Genomic DNA, 21,602 nt, shown 5'->3' with positions numbered 1-21,602 from the left:
GGCTTGAAACACACGCTTGTAGCGTGACAGTCCAGGAACAAAATGTGGCTGCAGGTGGTGCAGGAAACATCCCGGAATCTGGGAGCCACCTTTTCTGCAGAAATGCTGACGCAATCAAAAAAAAAAAAAAAAAGAAATCAAGAAATATCCACATATCTTCGGTTCTGCGGGAGTTCTTCCTCGTTTTCCTCCTGGCACTGGCCTAACACTCTCTGCTGCCCGTCCTTTCTGTCCTATTTGGCCATCTGATTCAATGGCTATGAATCATCCAAAGCGAGGGCGTTAATGTTTGATCAACAAACAGGAGATTAGCGCCCAGGGGTCCTCACTCGCCTACGAAGACACCTATGGGCAGAGTTTGTTTTTAACCCGGAAGCTGTCCTGCCTTGACCTGAGGGTAAAACCTGGGCTGCTGTAGTCTGGGGCTCCTACCGATATCATCACACCGTTACCAATCCAAGCGCTTCACCTGCTGCTCGGTGGGGCATGTTTTTGTCCCAGGTCCGAGTAGAACATAAACACAATGGAACAAGCACAGCAGAAATGAAACACTGGGGAAATCTGCATCACTGGCAATTACTCAAACAAAGAAACAGACAAATGGCGTTTTTCTGCTTAACTAGCTGTCAGGCAAACTGTTCTGCTAACCGTCACTATTCTCAGCAATGAATGACAAACTGAGCAGGGGTGGCGTCACATTCTGCGTCTGTAAAGTGAACATGTGACCACATTGGTGTGATTTCATTTTTGCCATGCTTAGATTGATAAAAACTACAGTCAACGTATGGAGACAGTAGCCATTTTAGCATGAATGTTTTGCATTATTAACCTGCAAACAAAAGCAAACATGGGTAAACAGTTCTGTAGTACCTAGGTAATATATGATATATATATACATACATACAAAGGCATGGTCCTGGAATAAGTGAGTGTGTGTGTGGGGGGGGTAGCCTTTAGCTGTGATGATGTTTTATTAACACACGTTTGCTGGCACCTGCAGTAGAGCTGAGAGCGGCTACTGTGGTCACTTCGCCTCAAGCTCCCCTAATTCCTCCCGTCTGATGCCCCCCGTGGTCTCCAGGGATTGGCTGCTGGCTCCCAGATCGGAGGCAAACGAGAGGGAGCCGGCGTGACAGGGAGAGTGCGAGTGTGTGTGCTAGTGAGCGAGCGAGAGCGAGGGAGAGGCAGATATGTTAAAGGGTGTTTTTTGCCTGCATCAGCAGCATTGCGGAGGGAGGTAAGGATACAGGAGAGAGAGAGAGAGAGAGAGAGAAGATGTGTGTAGGGAAGAGTGTAGGGAAGATTTATTGCAATACTGGCTCCCTGTTCTCTCCAAGCACGCGACGCACCACAGGACCACGAGGACGTGGACCTGCTCCGCCCCAGCACAGCAGTGGTATTCCCTCACTGCCTTACTGAAGGCACCAGAGAGAGAGAGAGAGGGAGAGAGAGAAGGAGAGAGAGAGAGCTAGTGGCACTCTGAGACTCGGTAGAGTCTGAGCACACATACGCACAGACTGCACCCCTGTCTCCGTACGGGTCGTGCCTCTGCCTGCTTGTACAGCCCTGGGAGTTCAGAGAGCCAAGGAGGACTGGGACAGTGAAGTGGAAGAGTGTGCATGTACTTCTTTTTTTTTTTCATGCGCACGTTCTTGCATTTTTGCCCCTCCGCCGCTTCACGCGTGTTAGTAAAGCACTCCGACAGGATGGCCCTCGTACGATCGTCCTCTCCGCAGCATCTTCCTGCCAGGTCTCACCTCCATGGGAACCCGGAGACCCGGCGGCGCGCTTAGACCCATAGATGACCGGCGGACAGCATTGCTGGGGAGCCCCATTGAGGGATTTCGCAGCCTATGAGGGCAGCGGCGATGCAAGCAGCCGCGCAGTGAGGAGAGAGGCGCCCGCGGCTCCTGTCTGACAGTTTATTTTTCATACGCTCCCTCTATTTGTTTTTTCCCCAAATCCTCTTCGCCCCACTGCGGAGGGCGCTGAGTTTTTGAGGAGGCGGAGAGAGGAGTGAGAGAATCCCAGGTCTCCCGCGACTCCAGCCGGCTGTCCCCCATCGCTGCTCCGAGCTCAGGTGCAGAGGAGGGGGGGGGGGGGGGACAGGCGTGCAGCAGAAGCGGGAAGCGGAGAGAGAGAGGAGAGAGATAACAAGCGGGGGGGATAGCAAAGGATAGGGTACGGCAGCCCCCCCCCGCCGATTACGGAGGGCAGCCCTGCCTCTGAGCATCTGTGCCGGGGGAGACGGTGGGGTGGCCCTTGGAGCTCGCAGCGCACGGCAGGGAGTAACGCGGCAGAAACGGCGGCACCATGGCACAGGCGGCCAAGCACCTCCGCAAGAACAAGGATCTGGAAGCGCAATTGGAGGCGGAGCGCAAAGAGAAAGAGGAGGAGAAGAGTAAGAAGAGGAACCGGTCCCGGGACCGAAAGCGCAAGGTAAAGGGCTGGTGGCGGGTGTCTGTGTGTGTGTGTGTGGGGGGGGGGTGGTGGTGGGATGGTAGTGGGTACCGGGATGCACATATCTTCATGCAGGGGTGCCGGGGCACCGTGTGTGCTGAATGGTGCACGCAAACATCCACACGTGCCGCAAAGAGCCACACGGGCACACGCACACACACACGCGCGCACACACACACACATGCACTCTCACACACAGCACAGGCGCCATAAATAAACACTGGCAGAGTGAGAGGGACCGGCGTCTCGGACGGCAGCTCGGGAAGCCATCCATCTGCCCGCTAACCGTGTGCCCGTCAGGCTGCCTCAGTGCAAAGTGCCCTGAGCGTTAGCCCAGCCACATCACCGGCCCCGGGTCCCCTTCAGAGCTGCTTGGCTCTCAGCCCCAAGCTGTCTCTCCATGTCTTTTTTTTCCTCTCTCTGCTGCGGCAGTCCTCTCACAGGCAGATCACAGGCTGGGATCCCGCAAATTGTGGGAGGGGGCATTGAATCACTGCCCCCTCCAACCCCCCCCAGATAAGGAACCTTCCCGTAATACTTCCATTTATAATCCAAGCTGAGCTACACCTGAAGAGGGAGGAGGAGGGTCCAGGCTGGTCTCTGTTTCACACACAATCGGATGGGTTTCCTGGGGAGACCCATTGTTCGTTTTGGCATGGTGTCGCGGCGATGCGGGGAAGGCGGGCCACGTGTGGGATTCTCAGCAGCGTGCATGACACGGCATGGCACAGAGGGAGGAGTGTGAGAGGAAAGCGAGGGAGCGAAACCTGCCTGCCTAGCGCAGGTCCTAGGGACTCCAGCAGCTACACCGATTTCTCCAGTTTTCTTTCAACGTACACAATAAATAAAGCAAATGTGTTATTCCTGCTCAGTGTTAGATTACCTGAATTAGTGCTGGAAAAAAAGAGGACCCTCCCCCAGCACGGCTGGTGAAATCTCATGCACAAACTGTTTATCAATGACCCCAAGATCTGCTTCTGTTGCGTCGTCTTCAGCAGGGATGTGAGGGGATTCGGCAGGGATGTGAGAGGATGTAGCTATTGTATGAGTGCAAAATGACCACCTGTTATTCTCCCTCCATCAATTTTTAAAACACCTTAATAAAACATATTGTTTTGCCTTTGATTTTTAATTATGCTTTCTGTCCTTTTACATTCTTAATCGTTAAACATGTAATTTAGTATTATCCATAAGTTGATTGCAGGGTGGTGCTAATTGGATGGAGGTGGATGGAAGCCTGGGGTGGGGTGAGGGGGAGTGGGGACAGTGGACCTCACCTGCCCCTTCACAGGTGTTTCTGTCAGCTCCATGTCTTTAACCAGGGGATTAGCAGAGCTGTCATGGAACTGCTTCTGTTTACAGAGCAAATCTAATGTGCCACACTAGAGCTGAACTGCTAGACAATCGCACAGCAAAAATGTGCTGTCCATTCATTTTTATGGCCCTTTGTTCACTGCAGAAATGCAGCTTCGAGAATAAAGTCCTATTGATCAATTGATTGATTTGATAGGACAGGAGAGGTCTTTGTCTAGTTGGGGGGCCAGCTTAGCAGGGCAGGGGCAGGGTTATGATGTGGGCTGCAGGATTCATGCCCCCCTCCCGCCATGTGAGCCATACTCTGCAGGTGCACATGGTGGGGGGGGGGGGGGGTTATTGTATAACCTCAGTGACCCCAGTGCACAGCTGAATCAACATCCTTTACCGCTACAGAGGCATCCTCGCTCATTAGCAGATTCTATTGGCCGATCAAATTCCCGGACGCTTAAATCACACCTTCACCCCATTCCAATCCTTTTATTCTTAAACTTCCACTTAAGGGCTATTTCGGATTCTGGAGCAGATCTGGAGCCTTGGTACTGGTGGGGGGGGGGTATTCAGTGTACCTCTATGGAAATCTCTGGGTCTGTTTTGGTGCCCCCTGTTTACAGTACAACCTGCAGTATTTTCAGATATAACCCATCTGCATTCCGGAAAGTGGTGTCCTTAGGTAGCTGTGTGTCATCTGCAATCCCACACACACTCACACACACACACACAAACACACACACAGCAGTATGTACCGGAAAACTAAGGCTGTGCCAGGAGTCCGAGTAGGAGGGGGGCAAGACGGTTTTGACCCACAGCACCCCCTGCTGCTGAACTTGGATCAGAGCACAAATTAATGTAGAAAGTTAGATGAAGATACAGACGTTTTCCCATCCTGTTCCCATGTTCTTTCTACCAATGAGTCATTCCCAAGGTAAAAATCCGCACTTGTGTTGCAATGAGGTAGGGTTTGCCGCGTGAGTCTGACCTCACATTTTTCAAAGGGGCCGTCGTGCACAGTGATGGTGAAAATATCAATGCACTGAACAGGATGCTTTTCTTTTAAGTGCTTCGGTGTTGGTATTCAGCAGAATGAACTACGAACTTATAAATTATGTACGCTACCCTGGACAAGGATGTGCGCTAAGCGCTAACCGAAGAAGCGCTGACCTTTAAATACTGAGCCAAGAGGATCGCGGAGCACTTTGGATCGCATGACGACAAGTCAAAACCGGTGTTCTTTTTCACCGAGGGAAGTGAGACCAGCTAGAACCAGCAATACAGACTAATTGGGGGTGTTGCGACATGGGTGCCATTTTGTCATCATGCTTTTCTTTCTGGAAAAAAAAAACATCATTCACTGCATCGTACTCTGTTTGCGGTGGATCGCAGTGACTTTGCAGACCTCAGGCAGAAAGGGGACTTGTCTATGTGCATGTTTATTTAGCCCAACATTAAACGTCAAACAACCTATGAAAAAACTGATACAATGACTGGGTTGTGATCACGATGGGGGTATTTGGTTACCCTGCTGTAGCTATTTTGAAGTACATTGCGCCATATGACTTGTCTATTACAGATTTACTTATTAAAAGCAATTACACCGTTTTTTTTTAGCTAACTGAGGCATTCAGATAGCCGTTGTTTTTCGGATATCTTAAAGAACCATCTATTATCGCAATGGTGTCTTCTCTCCTTGGGTGGTACGGGAGTTCACTCGATGATGCAGAAATAAAGCAAAGCGCTCTGCTCCTGTAATTAGTGATGCGATTTAATGCAACGGCATTTAATCGGTCCCAGTCGCATCAAGGCGATTGCGTTAAATGCCGTCACATTTACCAGCAAACAGAATGTCCTGCGGGATCCCTATGGCTGACTGTGTGGTTCACGACAGATAAATATGACACTGTCAATGAATTAATTTGGCCTCTTGGCTGAAAGGGAGGATGCTGTAATTGTTCTTGATGTGGAGGAGGTGAAGTGTATGGATGGGGGAAAGACAGCTTTGACCCCCGGTGCCCCCTGTATGTGAACTTTGTCTGGCACGCAGGTTAATGTGGAAGACTAGACGAAGATTAGACGAATAGAAAGAGAAGAAAGGGTTAGCAGACATTTTCCCACCCTCTCCTCATGTTGCTTGCAGTAAGGACTCCATCCCCATGAATAACTGTACGAACTCAAATCAAATCATAGGTTATTTATTGAATGCGCAACAGTACTGCAAACAGCAGTGAATGCCAGCAGTGAGCACTCCCTACAGCTCCCTGAGAGCTCCCTATAATAATTAATAGAAATATACCAAGAATATAAAAAAGGTCAAAGTAAATTGTAAAAGAGAAATAGCAAGAATATTTAAAAAAATTATGATAAAATATAATAGAAGTGTGCAAATGTGTAAATTGCCCATTTTTGTTTCTTTTTGAGAATATAAATTAATCCACGGAAAAAAGAACTGAAATGATTGCTTTCTGTGAGTCTTCGAGGCTATAAGTCAGTGAGGCAGCAAGGTGGCGAGGCAGCGAGACCGAGGGGAGGCAGCGAGACCGAGGGGAGGCAGCGAGACCGAGGGGAGGCAGCGAGAATGAGGGGAGGCAGCGAGACCGAGGGGAGGCAGCGAGACCGAGGGGAGGCAGCGAGAATGAGGGGAGGCAGCGAGACCGAGGGGAGGCAGCGAGACCGAGGGGAGGCAGCGAGACCGAGGGGAGGCAGCGAGACCGAGGGGAGGCAGCGAGACTGAGGGGAGGCCAGCTTTGGGGCAGCAGTTGGTACCGGTGCTGCTCTGGGGATTCATTCCAAAATGGACGAGGGCCTCCCACTGGGTGTGGGTGCTGGGGTCACATCCCGGGGCATTGGAAGCGTCATGCAGGGACTGACAGGGGTGGGGGGATTATGCGGGGCCCCCGGTCTCCTCCTCTCTACTCACCCTCTCATTTCACTGCCCTTTAAATAAAAAATCTGATTATAACAAGCTACTTATTTGTCAAACAGGACCCAGCAGAATTCTGACTGTATTGTTGCCATTTAAATAATTTTTCCTTCAATAAGGCAGGTGTTTTTTATTACTGCTAAATCATAATGAGTTTTATCAAATTTACCTTAAAATAGTGCTGTTGTGCTATGGGTACTAATTCTGCATTGGTGTTTACTGACTCATGTGATTCACTGGAGGCTTTGTCTGTCAGTTATGACACGCAGGATATAATTAACCCTCGAGGACAATGACATTTTGTTATAGTGATTATAGTGTTAGGGTGTGCAGGGTGCAAAGACCCACGGGGTAGGTATCAAACCCTGAGTAGAAACCAGGAGAGTCAACAAGGCTGGTGAAGAAGCCAACACTGATCTGCACTGTACACTGCAGCAGTGAGAAACGGAGGGCGACCTTTCAGGTGAGGGGCGGGTATGCGAGGGGGTCTGCGGATTTGTGTTTCCGATGCCAGTCCAACTCACTGCGCTGTCAGCAGTGCCGAGCCCTTTGCGTTCTCTCTTCCTTGCCTCTGCATTCCAGGCACACCGGGATTCCGGCTCTGTTTACACCACTGGTGTGTCCGGCTGGGGAAACCCGAGAATGAGTGACTCAGCAAAGCCGCATCATAGAGAGCAATTAAAACAGCTCGAAAACCACCATTTCTGGGCCATAGAAGTGATCTTGGGAGGGGTGCCTCAGGATCTAAGGAAAGTGGGACGGTGTGGAGGTAAGGGAGAGGTGGTGACTTCTGCAGACTGGGTCAATTTTCGAGCCCACAGGGACCCCGGAACCGAGCCGCAGGATGTGCTTCCACTTGGGATGCAGTCGCCCTGATTCTGTTACAAATCATGCAAGTCGGGAGGCGTAGGGAGACTGACCACCCCAAATGTGGAGCAGTTTCCTAGGTGAAGAATTTAACACCTTTTATGATGCCCCATGCAAGGCTCCTTTCCAGGGTGTACCCTGCCTGGTGTCCTGTGCTTATTAGGGTAGACTGCAGGCACGCTCTGACCCAGAGCTGAACATGAGGGTTCTGCTGTTTCAGCACCGTGCCAAACGGGCTTCTTGTCTCCTCCCTCTTAAGCATGGCGTGCCCCTGTGCGGTCAGATCATGTTAGGCTCACTATGTCAGAAGGTCCCCCTGTTCTGTGCTTAACGACACTGCAGAACAATCAAATTAGCGAGCTGAAGGGCCAGGCTCTCCGGAAGGAACCCAGGAACTGGGTCCATACCTCAGCACTGTGGAGATATGCAAGAGGGAGTGCGATTGAGGGGGAATGCGTTTTTGTTTAGTATTAGCATTTAGCATTAGCAATTAGCATTGGGCATGAGGGTTGAGTTTATGAAAGACTTTTGTTAAGGGATAGCAAAAATGCCTACAACTAACCCTAACAGCCACTCTAAGCCAACGGCTCACTCACGAGGGGTGGAGTTTGGCCGAAAAACTGTCAACGGATATCTGCTGACGCCAGGAACTGAAATGATAACCCAGTTCTGGCCCATCCTAGAAGCATCCAGTTTCAATTTTTACACTTAGGTTAAAGGTCAGGCTAAGGCTGTTAATGCTGATGTCTCAGATGTTTATTGTAGCCACCAATACTTCTCATCTGTCTTTAAGGTATGATTAAAGATGAAGCACGTATAATAAAATAACGGCCGCAGTCGTTTCTTATGACCTCACCATCATGGTCTGTGCAGCCGCGTGATCTTCCAATCCAAACTGTTATTTACATGCTGCTGCCTTATGTAACAGGAAATGAGACCCCAGGGACACTGAAAGGAGCTCTTCACCGTCTAAAAAACTCTTCTGTCAGCTTTCCGTTTCCCCTGTAATTTCCTTCGGTGTAAAAGTTCCCCTTTGTGAAGTACCAGAAAGCCAGCTTTGAGTTCTAATGGTTCAGGGAAATAAGAACATCGAGTAGTATTTCCTGGAAATCGAGAAAGAGCAGGGTTTCTGTTCTGTAAATGTTCTATAATTGTGTATAAATGTGTGCGTGAAACAGTCATACCCTGACTCAGATGGAAACGAATCCTTTCATAGACATACTTACAGCCATCTGTATGTGAAAGGGAGACCCATATGCATGCATCTGTATGTATGTCTATGACAGGATACATTTAATAAATTATTCACTTGTAATGGTCAAAAAGTCCTTAGAGACAATTTCTTCCAGTTAAGAAGACAGAAGACTGCGGGACCTTTGCAGTGCGTAAAGCACTCTGCTCTTACTTACCCTAAGTCTGTGCCTTGGGATCATGATGCCAGACAGTGCATGCCGGCCTAGCCAGTGAGAATGGGCGAGAGAGAGAGCGAGCTGAAAAGCAGGCACCCCTGTGAGCCATGGTGCCCTCCATGCATTTTGAATCCATAATCCTCCTGCCACTTGCTTTTTCAGGCATCCCCAGCCACCTCTCTGTCTTTGGAACAGGCTGCCCATCAGCTCATGAAAGGCCACTGGATAGAGGAAGCATTTCAGGTGGCCTCTCACTGCTCACAGTGACACACACTTGCATTTAAAATGCATAGCATTAAAGATGGAGTAGCAGTGCATGCCATCTTGGGAAGTGATTCAGAGGAGCTGTTTACTACTGCTCATGCAAAGATGTGTCATAAGACACGCCCCCCAGGGGGCGGAGCTTCATGCGCTCACTCTGGAGGGGTTGCTATGGGAACGCCATATGAGGGCTGGACCATCTCTGTGTGGAAATTTATTGAAGGTTGTCTGTTTGGACTTTTATTTGGGTAGTAGGGGCCAGTTGTGCAGCCTGGTGGTAACATGGTTTTTAATGTCTCTGACCTCAACTCGTGACCCAAAACAGTAGCATCGGTTCCTCAAGCTAAATATGTAACTGATCTTGTGTTGTTCAGCCATGAAATGGGTTTAAACATATATGGTGTTCTGGACAAAACAGTCAGGAGGGGAAGAATGTACTGGATCATGAAAAGGACATCAAATATAGCACATTACTTGTTTGGCCAGCAATAACCCCTGAGTGTCATTTGGGTTTTGATCAGCTGGAGCTCATGGCCAATGTCTCTGGGGTTCGGTTTTGTGCTGCAGTGGAGCCTCCACAGAGCTTAGCGCCACGTAGTTTCACTCAATGCAAACGAATGGTGTGGGGGGGGGGGGGTAGGATTTGCCCTCCCCAGTTAATGGTTAAGGTCCACAGCCCACAGAGAGCTCCAGGAGGGTTTGCATAGAGTCTGCGTATCCTCTGTGGTTTGATAATTAAGTCTAGTTAGTGTTACATCACATTTTTAGTTGTTCTGCAAATGTTTGCCAGTTAATTGCAATTTAAATGGCTTCTAATCGGCGTCGTTTATTTTGCCTGGACGTTTTAATTAAGTATTCCATATAGAATGACAGAAAGATAAAAATTTGTCGGTAAGTCTGCTTGTAACGTATCCATCCGGCCAGAATTTGACTCAGCAAACGATGCAAATTTATTTCCATAAACCAATTGGAGAATTGCATTGGAGGTTTGTAAGCCGACGGGGACAAAGCCCTGTGTCGCGACTGAGCATGACGTCGGCGAATGCACTGGAATGCGGATGACGGGGTGAGATCACCATGGAAGCAGGCACCATCCGCAGCGCTCGCAATTAGCATGCGACGGCGATTCTGCGGGACTCCCCAGTGAGGGGTGGAGCAGAATTAATGCCCATCCCCAAAGACACCCTCAGCCGACACCGCCATCGCCAGCTTAGACTGTGCTGGGGGGTGTGGAGGCGGGGGTTTGAAAGGTAGCCAGCAATGGCTGGCTGGGCCACTGCAGTCGACAGAGATTGGTTGATGGGCTGGGGGGAGACTGGGGGGTGAGGGTGTGCTGCACAATTTAAAGGTTTTTGTCTTGAATTTTATTGCAGTGTGGAGCTCAGCAATGCCACTGATGTGCTAACTGTCTGACCTCAGTTTTTTGTATTGGAAAAATAAGCACCCCCGATTCTTTATTCCTCCTTTTTGTCTTTTGTGTTCCCCTCCTTTGTATCCACATAAAATGTCTTAAAAACACAACTGCAATGCAAAGGTAATTTCAGGTTAAGGAGGTGAGGGAGGGAGTAAGGGACTAAGGAAGGGAGGGACTGAAGGAGTGAGGGAGCAAGGGAGTGAGAGAGTAAGATAGGGAGGGAGTGAGGAAGGGAAGGAGTGAGGGAATAGTACCCCAGTGTAGAGGGAGCTCTCCTTTAGCCGTTAATCAGATAACTGCATTCTTCAATGCGCCAGTGTTATCCTCTGTGGTTGTTCCCTGTAACGGTAAGAGCAGGTTCGACTCAGTAATCGCTTTCATAAGCAGCTCTTAATTGAGTTACATTGTGTCCAGACTGATAGCAAGAGAGAGAGACCTGGGGAGGGTCTGTGTACAGGAGAAGGAGCAGACTGCGGCAGTGCTGCATGAGATTGGGGTGATTTCAAAGCAACAGGGTCAGCACAGATCTCACCACACAGAGAACATGCGCAGACAGACACACAGATACCAGCACACACACAGGACATGCGCAGACAGACACGCAGATACCAGCACACACACAGGACATGCGCAGACAGACACGCAGATACCAGCACACACACAGGACATGCGCAGACAGACACGCAGATACCAGCACACACACAGAACATGCGCAGACAGACACGCAGATACCAGCACACACACAGGACATGCGCAGACAGACACGCAGATACCAGCACACACACAGGACATGCGCAGACAGACACGCAGATACCAGCACACACACAGGACATGCGCAGACAGACACGCAGATACCAGCACACACACAGAACATGCGCAAACACACATGCGTAGATGTCAACACACAGAGAATTTGCGCAGACACAGACACACGCAGATGTCAACATGAACACAGAACATGCGCAGACACACATGCAGATGCCAATACACAGAATGTGTGCCGACATGCCTGCACAGATGGCAACACACACACACACACACACACACACACACACCCAGAACATGTGCAGACACACACGTGCAGATGCCGACACACACAGAACATGCGCAAACACACACGCACAGATGCCAGAATACACACAGAATGCCCGCAAGCACACATGCAGATGTCAACACACACACAGAGTGTGCACAGACACACATGCGCAGATCCGACACACAGAACGTGCGCAAATACGCAGATGCCAACACACACACAGAACCTGCACCGACAAACAAGTGCAGATGCCAACACACAAAGAAAGGCAACATCCAAAATACTTATTTTTCTCTGTCCTCTCTCACAACCCCCCCCCCCCCCCCCCCATCGGCCCCCCAAGCTTCCTTCTGCAGTGACACTGACAAAACAAAGTTCACAGGCTTGAATAACCGAGAAGGTGACATCTGGTGACATACAGTGCCCCCCCCCCCGCCCCAGTGTGTACCATGCAGGAAATCCTATGTGCCACCCTTCCTTCTCTGACCCCGTTTTTGTCTCTACTCTATTTTAAATATTTGTCAGTAAAATCCTTTGTGTGCAGCTTTCCACGTCTTGCCAAAACTCAGCAACTGTGTTTTGTGGACAAATCTGCGTGCCGGATAATAGGAGCCAAGAGCATTTCAGTTTTTCATCGACAGTTATGCACAGAACATTTCACAATTTTCTTTGTGATGAAATATATTTGTATTTATAAAGCTAGAATTGAAGAGCCTGGAACACTAAAATGACCAGTTGCATGAGTTTTGGGATTTCTTATACCACATGCAGTTGCTATGAAGAATGTGCCAGAATTCTTGGCCATCAAGAAATCATTGAGAGGCTCAACCAAGAGGCCCAACCAGTGTTTAAGGTCATCCTTACTATCTTCACTGAGTTCTGATCATTTTATCCAATCATCTGCTTCTACCAATTAAAGGGGCACACAACTGAAACTTCATATGCATGCATATCAAAGAGCGGCAACAAGTTCTAGAAGATTGTGGAGAAGGGGAGCTGTCAAGAAGAGAGGAGAGAGTCAACTAGGAGAGGTCCTAACGTTGCTGTCACTGTAAGACCAGAACTTTATCAAGTACCTCTATGAAAGCCATCTGTCCTTTGGTAGCTGGGCTGGTTTCCACCACTGGTGTCCATGACTATCAGAGGACCTACCAGAGGCCGCCTCTGGTGAGGAAGCAGCACCATCAACGGTCATTAAAATCCCGTGCTGAGCTGTCAGTCACATGACAAAGGACTGTGGAGGCTGGAGGAGCTCCTGTCCAATTGGCTTTACGCTAATGCTATCCACATTTTTTTTGTTTGATTTGCATGGTCCCTAGGATCCTTTATCAAAGGCCTGTTTCCATCTCCATTCCAAAGCTTGTCCTTTTCTGGAACATGCCATTGATTGCAAGGGCTTTGGTCAGAAGTGCCATGAGCACAGTGAAGAAACGCGCATCGAAATGAGCCTCCATTAAATGAAAAGTGGAAAGTGCTGATCAGAAAGAGTTCAATGCTGTTTGGGGGGGTGGGGGGTAGCAGAAGGGAGGTTCTTAAGAATGTGGGCTGGCGCATGGCTCTGGTTAGGGTCGCTGCTGCACCCTTAAATAAGGGTTTTTTTTTTTTTAGCAAAATTGTTTAAATATGTATAAAATTATAGCTTGGAGAGACTGGCTCTGTGTGTGGAGATGTTCTCCCATGTTTACACAGGTTTGCTCCTATAGTGCAAAGATGTGCAGTTATGTATACTGGAGCTGCTACATTGACCATAGTGTGTGAGTCTGTAGGCATGTATATATTACATTTGCATTGGGTCCCCACAATGTGATAAAAAAATTATTATATTGACATTGTGGGGACCCCTTTTTGCTTCCCACAAGGGGAAACTTAATTTTATAAAAATTTGTGACTGCAATCAAAAAACTAAACATGCCAAAAGTTTTGTTTGGTTACTTATAGTTAAGGTTAGAGCTGAGTAGGGATTAAGGTTGTCATAGATGGGATTGGGGTTAAGCCCATAAATTCAAAATATATGTGTGTGTGTATGTGAGTGTATGTATGTGAGTGTGAGTGTGTTTCCTGCAGTGGACTGGCTGTGTTCCCTCTGCATCCAGCCTGGGATAAGCTGCTGGATCATGTTGAACAGGGATGGCTGGATTGATGGATGGATGAATGGATGGATGGATGGATTGATCGATGGATGGTGAACAAAATCAGATGATGATGAAAGATAAATGATTTTACAACACAATTTTCTACGTCTAATTCCAGTTAAGTCACCAAATGCAAAAATGCATAGAAAGCAAAATTAATTATTATAAAGTCACTATAAACTGCAGAAACACACACCTACTGCAGAAAACAAATTCTTTTGCATTTGCAGGTTACCTCCGGACATAACAATTGTGATTGCATTTGTTGTGAGATTTTGAGAAATTATGGCTGCATTTCCAATTAAATGAAATGTGGATTTTGGTGCCCTGCAATGAACTACCATTCCATTCATGGTGTTCCCTATTTTTGTTCTCTATACTTCCTGGGGTAGGGTCTAAGTGGGCAGGACTGTACAGGATAAGTGGCTGGATGGATGGAGAGATGGATGGATGGATGGATGGATAGATGATGGAAGGATAGATTTATAAGAAGTTATTTATATGTATGACTCAGGGTTTATTTCCAGGTAACTTATGATGCTGAAGGTTTCCTTAGGGATTTCACATAAATAATGTCAGATCGTTTTTGCTCCCCTGTTGAAGCAGAGCGCATGAGTGCCTCTGCAGCAGCTGCCTGCACTGTGTATCGTTCTTCTGTCGTGATTTACCTTTTGTACATCCTCTGCGTTCATTCCATTCCCTGGGAAATGGCACGGCGTTCGTTGCCAGCAAAGCCCTCCATGGGCCGAGATCCTTCTGCTCCTCTCCAGCTGCCAGGGGGCATCACAGCGCATGTCGTAGCCGATTCCTCGGGCCGACGCAGTGACACCCGGATGCCAGCCGCGAACATCACATCTCCGTGGTTTCACTATCTACTGTTTCTGGAAAAAAATCCCGGGGATGCCTCTGAGACAGTCTTTTGGTCTTTTACCAGCAGAGCATACTGGGAATTTGATAATATGGAGCAAAAAGGTGAGAACACAGGCCTGTTGGACTGCTATCACGGTACTGGCCAGCCCCATCTTCACCTTGCCCCCTGCAGGTAGCCTAGTCATGGGTTCATGAAGGACATGGGTGTGATCCTGAACATTCCTGTGGAGGGTTAGGGTGTGCATTTGTAATGCCTTTGCTGAAGGTCTTGGCTTTGTTGTGGCTCACAGTGGCCCATCAAACCATGCATCCATGCATCCATCCATCCATCCATCCATCCATCCACCTATGTCTCTTACACACTACAGGGTCACCTTGACCCTGGAGCTTATCCCAGGAAACATACTGCACAAGGCAGGGGACACCTTAGATGGCATATGCCAAAACTCCAAACAGTTCTTACGAAAGTTTTTAGCAAAACAAAGTCTTTTTATAGCTCCTTTGAAGATCTTTCAACTGATGTCAGTGTCACCTTCACTGGAGGATCTTCAGACAGCAGCCAGGTGGAGTCAAAGCACCAGACTCTGTTCACCTGTCCAACCTGCAAAACGCCACTGCCTGTAAGCCTCTCTGTCTCCAGAGAGCCCCGGGGAGGGTCTGTAAACCTCATGGGGCTCGTGCTGCTGTCCTGCTCCACTGATTGGCTGGGAGTGTCGGGACCTACCCGCGTTTTCAATTAAATTTACGGTTGTCATCCATCCATCCATCCTTCTTCTACTCTGCAGGGTCACGGGGCCAGACGTACCTCATGTGACAAAATCAGGGCAGATCACAGTACACAGAGAAGGATTCTCATTTATATTCTCTGAAATATAAATTAAAGAAACAATAAAATAAATCTAAAAAAATGATAAAATAATCATTTCTGTTCTCATTTTACTCTCTATGTCTCTGCAGTGTCCAGTGAGGTTTTGAGTAGCCACTTCCCATTTCTCACAGGACTGATTTAACTGGTCTGGACTGGTCTGACATTCACAAAAAAGTTTGGCAAATTTTATGTTATTTTCCTGTCTACCTTTTAAAATGTTTTTCTCACTTGCTCTTGTGTATAGGCAGACACAGAAGTCCTTTTTCTTTATACTACTTCATTTTTAATATTTTCTGCCCATCTTCTGACTGCCAGTGCTCCTTGTTGAAGCTCATTATTGACGTTTCACTGGCTGCCTCCGTCTGGCATGGTTCCCCCTTTATCCTGACAGACTTCCTCCACCCCAACTCACTTCCCTTGATTAGCAGCCCATCACGCTGCACTGAGATTACATCACACTGTAGCGCGGAGAGGACTGTACCACTGAGGGAAATGGGGGGGGGTCCTCAAACACTTTTCAAGTCAGAGCACCATAAGCATTTATATCAGTTTCTTATGTTCAAATTCTCCCAATTCTTTCTGGGTTCAGCACATCATCCCTCCAGTGTCTCCCAATATAAACAGACACCAGACTTCGCTCTTTCTCAATTGTCATTCCTGATCTATGTTTTCTTTTCTCCCATTACCTGTTTTATTCCCTTCACATCTGTGTTTCTTACATTAGCGCCCCACCTCTGTCTCCTTCCATCCCCCATCCATCACTGCCCCGCCCCCTTCCCCCCCCCCCCACGACCACTCCCACGACAGCACTAACAAGGGTATCCTTCATCTTTGCCAGGTGGAAGTGGTGACATCAGGAGAGGACCTTGTGGGGGGGGGGAGAGGGCAACAGCTTGTGAGCCCGCGGTGTCCGAGAACACGGCCTCACGCCACTCCAGCTCATTAACCCCTCCCTCCTTGTAAATCGTTAAAAATAAACATCTACTTTTCTGAGTCGACAGCGCTCCTTTTCGCTGTCATCCCTGAAATCTGCCCATCCTACCCGTTGACGTGCCAGCCACTGAAATCCACCAGCCCCCCCTCCCCCCCAAACCTTGCCCCCCTGCTACTTGCAGCATATGTTGTGCGGATCCCCATGCGCAGGCTTAGCCGGAAGGGGTTATCGTGTAGGGTGAAGGGAGGCTTGGGGGGGGGGGTGGAGTATCGCTGCACAGGAACGCGGAACGTTACGCCACAACCAGCCCCTCCCCCACCTGTAGGAGGCACTCTTCTCTACTTTACAGAGTAGAGGAGCTGGCAGGACTGGGGTGCGTGTCATCCTGCAGCCGAGACACCTGCGGCTACCCTGATGGGCCATGACGTTTTCAAGTGAATGTATTAATCTCGGGACTGCGTCTCTCGTTTTCTTGTTCATTCATTCTCCTTCTCTTCCTGTCTGCCCTGCAGTGACAGAATGTAAATGAAGGTGAGGGATATTGACGCCAGAGGCTCGACAGCTAGCCAGACACTAGCAGAGAGCCGGCGCGGGGCTTCCTCACCACCTGCTGCCATGGACGCAGGGTCTGTAATTGCCTGCGATCCGGCTGCAAGGTGACCGGCTGCTCAGCCCAGCCCAGTCCCTCCATGTGTTTATTACTAAGAAAGCATAAGATTCTGCTTTTATAGTCACACTTTTCCTGGCCCTGTGTGCTAGTCCATGTTTATTTACAAGGCAACAAATATGAGACCTGCAGCAACCTATCACTGTAGGTCTGCTGTGTCACTTCCTCATTTCATCCATTTGCTGCTTCACTCTCTTTTTCGCTTCACTAGGGGTGTGGCTGTGGGAGATTTGGTGCTTCACTAGGAACTACCATGGCCTCACACATCCTGGGCTAGGTGCAGTGTCCCCTCACGTTTGTCTAGGTTCCTCCCTGAAACCAAAATCATGGGTGAACTTTGTGTCCCTAAATTGCTCGTGTTCGTGTCCCCCAATGGTCTGGCATCCCTTCCAGGTGATTTCTGCCCTGTTTTTCTGGGATGAGCTCCAGCTTCTCCACCACACTGTCCTGGGTAAGTGGTTATGAAAGACCAATATTTTAGGAAGCATGTTAACACTGACTACTAAGGAAAGCAGGATCTCACTTTCACGGATATGTCTTCTTTTACGCCGACTGCCTGATTCTAACTTCCTGCTGCTAACTTCCTGACGCTAATTTCTCTCTCTCCCCGATATTTACATCTCTAAAAACACAGAACAAATCAAACACAAAATCCTATCTTTTTGGCCTCAATGCAGCTTGCATTATAATTATTAATTATACAATTCTTACATGTCGTCTTGATAACTTGAGAGCCCACATCCATCCATCCCCATTAAAAGCTCTTTCTAAAAGCTGTCAGGCTGTCTAAACAGAACAGGCAGCTGTCTACCCCTTTGTGTTTTTCCTGGTTTTTATCCAAACTTATGAGCTACGGTTCTGACCAGACTCTGGGATACCTGACCAATCTGGCTAGAATTGCCTCCACAGGGAGCTTCACACAAGCGTTAAAAACCTACCATCAATGGCAGACGTCCCACAGGTCCAGATTCGGGGACATCCGTATTATTATGGACTTTATTTTAGGTCAGATGTCAGCATAGTAATTAAGATATCTGTGAGGATGCTCATTGAGATCATTGTCACCTGATTACTTTTCATTCACTGGATGTGTGAGGATGAGGGGGTCGCTCATCTTGGACTTTTGGCTGTAATTTAAATCTTAAGACTCTTGTCTAATTCTGTGGTCTACAAAAGCTCTCCCTCAACCCACATCTCCTGCCTAGGAGAAGCTGATTGAGTCCCTATCGTTTAATTTCTCATTCATTCAATAAATCATTTAGAAACCTTTCCAGTCACAGTAATGTAATATTTATCCCAAGGGATCTGTCGGCATCTACACTGTAGGACACATGAAAGCTGTAAATTGCCACAGACTTTGCTCCTGAGTGACTGAAGTTAATCCGTTTTCTGATCTCCAGTCTTGCTTTGCCACATGCTTTCTGGAAGGAAGCCCAGCTGCTAGTGTCTTTCCTTCGGAGACTTCATTACTCTTTGGGCATCTTCTCCTTTAATTCATTGCAGCCTCACCGCCCTTCATTGGTCTCCTCGCCGCTCCCCGCTCCCCACCCACTCCAGTGTTCACCAGTTTTTCTAGCATGCTTCTACTGGGCCTTTTTTGCTGAGAGGCTGAAACCCAATCCCCCCGCCCCACCCATCCCCTTGTGCTCCTGGCCCTGAGTTGTACGATTATTCCAGCGTCAGCAGCACCCAGCCTTGTCCGTCGTCATTGATTAACCTCTGACTCCCAAGCGGAGTCTTTTGGATCAGGAGCCTCAAGTCCCCTTTACTCAAAACACCCAATCATGGTGCCACTCCAGAAACTACGAGAAAGACCTCAAATCCAATGAAGTGTAGACAGTGACTGAGAGGAACATTGTTGTCAATTACTGGATAACAGAGACATCATATTGTGTGACTTTCTACATGTATATATTGCAAAAAGCATCTTCTGCCATTTTGGATAGAGCATCTCACTAGTCATGTTCCTCAGTGATTTATGGTTGTGTCACATGACCCTGATTTTCCATCGCTGGCCTGAAAGAGGACTATAGCTCATGTGTCAGCCGTGCAATACTGACACCGCATTTAAAAGTCATTTGAATAATGCTCGTTGATGTGATTGGTTTGATTCCTGCACCCAAATGAGCGTTAGCAAAGAGCTTGTATTGATCTCTGCTATTTGATGCTCTCCTTAAATAGTAAAGTACTGATTAATCCATGTGGTGTATTTATATGTACTCCTATTGTCAAGTTAAAAAAATTTGAATAATGCTGGCGTAATGCTAATTAAATTCTTACATTTTTGTGTGGTAACACTATTATTTTTGAAATTAGGTTTTGTTGTAACACAAAGGCATTGATCCCTTGATTAAAAGTTCTGGTTATCAATAAGATTAACATTAAGGTTTAATATGTGCGTTATGTCCTGGTGACTCCTGATTCCTCTAATCCACCAGTTATTGGTTACTGCATATTGAATATTGGTGCTGATGTCTCTTACATAAGAACATAAGAAATTTTCAAACGAGTGGAGGCCATTTGGCCGATCAAGCTCGTTTGGGGAGAACTTAACTAATTGCTCAGAGTTGTTAAAATCTTATCTAGCCTGATTTAAAGGATCCCAGGGTTTTAGCTTGCGATAGATGAACAGGAAGACTATTCCATACTCTAACTACACGCTGTGTAAAGAAGTGCTTCCTCAGATTCAGTTTAAAATGTTCTCCCGCTAATTTCCACCTATGGCCATGAGTTCTAGTATTTAAACTAATATTAAAGTAGCCATTTGGCTGAACAACATCCAGACCTCTAAGAATCTTATATACCTGGATCATTTCCCCCCTTAATCGCCTTTGCTCAAGGATGAACAGATTCAGCTCAGCTAACCTCTCCTCATAAGAGAGACTGGTTCCTGTAAATGACTACTGGTGCAGGTGTCTCTTAGGGGACTGGTTCCCGTAGATGGTTACTGGTGCTGATGTATTTTAGCGGAACGGTTCCTGTAGATGGATACTGGTGCTGATGTACTTTAGGGGACTGATTCCTGTAGATGACTACTGGTGCTGATACAGTATTTCTTAAGGGACTGGTTCCTATAGATGGATACTGGTGCTGATGTCTCTTAGGGGACTGGTTCCTGTAGATGGATACCGGTGCTGGTGTCTCTTAGGGGACTGGTTCCTGTAGATTAATGCTGGTGCTGATGTCTTTTAGGAGACTGGTTCCTGTTGATGGATACTGTGGCTGATGTCTTTTAGGGGCCTGGTTCCTGTAGATAACTACTGGTGCTGATGTCTCTTAGGGGACTGGTTCCTGGTTTCTTCAAAATGTATGGGTCAGTACTCTTGTTTAGCCCAGTTGTATATACCCATAATTCAATGGTTAATTTTATCATTCTGGCACCTAAGATTGGCTGCTCCAGTGGAATGAATTATTGCAGACGTCCTTGACCATGAATCCAAAATGACAGAGAGTGAGTCACAGGTAGTGGAACACAGGTGCTTATAGATAGGATGTTTTAAGGGTGGCCAGGTTTTGGAAATCTACTGAAATGAATTAGAACAGGGATTCTGACACTATGAGGAGAATGCAGAAACCTAGTGAACAGAGTCATTTTACTCAGATTCACAAAAGATTAAAGAATAAACTAGTTATACTAAATATAAGGTTTAGCTGTGATTATGCCCATTCTATCATTTGAGTGGGTGTAGTAATCTTATACTGTATATTGTTATGAAGTGAATGAGCTGTCATAAGAACATAAGAAATTTACAAACGAGAGGAGGTCATTCGGCCCATCAAGCTCGTTTGGGGAGAACTTAACTAATATCTCAGAGTTGTTAAAATCTTATCTAGCTCTGATTTGAAGGAACCCAGGGTTTTGCTTGCACTACACTAGCAGTCTTGGCGGGTGACGGTGTGGTCCAGGTGTGTTGATGTGTTTTGTTTTCATACGATGTTAAAAAGCAGGTCTGACAGTCCAGTGCCATTTTAACAAGCTATAGACAAAAAAAAAAATACTAGTCAGGAAGTGGAAGTCACAATATTTATGGACTGAATACTGCATACACACAATCATCACCTCAGCAAATCAACAAGTCATTTATTCAGAATTTTATATATATGACTGGCATTGCAAAACTCAACAGTATGTTAAAAACATCTTTAGTCTGACATTGTGCACTTTGTTTTCTACAGTAACTCGATTTAATTCACTGCTAAGCCTTACTTACATCTGTCCCTCTGTTAGTGTTACAGAGTTGTATTTTTCTTGGCTATTCTCCAGTCCCCTTAGACTGGAATCAGTCAGATTAGCAAACAGATGCCACGAAAATAACGGGAAGCCATGAGTGAGTCGCGTTTGCTTCTGAGTGACAACACAGTCTTTAAGCTTTTAGTGCATGAAATAGCAACATGTAAGAAGAAGCATGGTATTTCATAGAATTAGAAGTACAGTTGATTGGTGGTTAAAACC

The 21,602-nt window shown here is 47.4% G+C and overlaps 1 protein-coding gene across 11 annotated transcripts in view; it reads left to right on the top strand.

Moving 5' to 3' along the window:
* The first annotated feature begins 2,092 nt into the window (after nucleotides 1-2,092).
* LOC125727640 (ankyrin-1-like) overlaps nucleotides 2,093-21,602 on the top strand; it is a 111,796-nt gene continuing 92,286 nt past the window's right edge. For 4 of the 11 annotated variants that reach the window (XM_049004532.1, XM_049004524.1, XM_049004497.1 and 1 more), the window contains exon 1: nucleotides 2,107-2,439. In XM_049004532.1, the coding sequence (XP_048860489.1) occupies nucleotides 2,314-2,439 (126 nt within the window). In that variant the 5' untranslated portion in view covers nucleotides 2,107-2,313. Of the gene's footprint in view, nucleotides 2,440-21,602 lie in introns of all 11 variants that reach the window. The other 7 variants (XM_049004556.1, XM_049004542.1, XM_049004518.1 and 4 more) reach the window with 5 other exon arrangements.

This window comes from Brienomyrus brachyistius, chromosome 2 (assembly GCF_023856365.1).
Source record: "Brienomyrus brachyistius isolate T26 chromosome 2, BBRACH_0.4, whole genome shotgun sequence".
Lineage (NCBI taxonomy): Eukaryota > Metazoa > Chordata > Actinopteri > Osteoglossiformes > Mormyridae > Brienomyrus > Brienomyrus brachyistius.
Note: the sequence above shows the minus strand (reverse complement) of the source record. Positions and strands in the feature narration are given on the sequence as shown.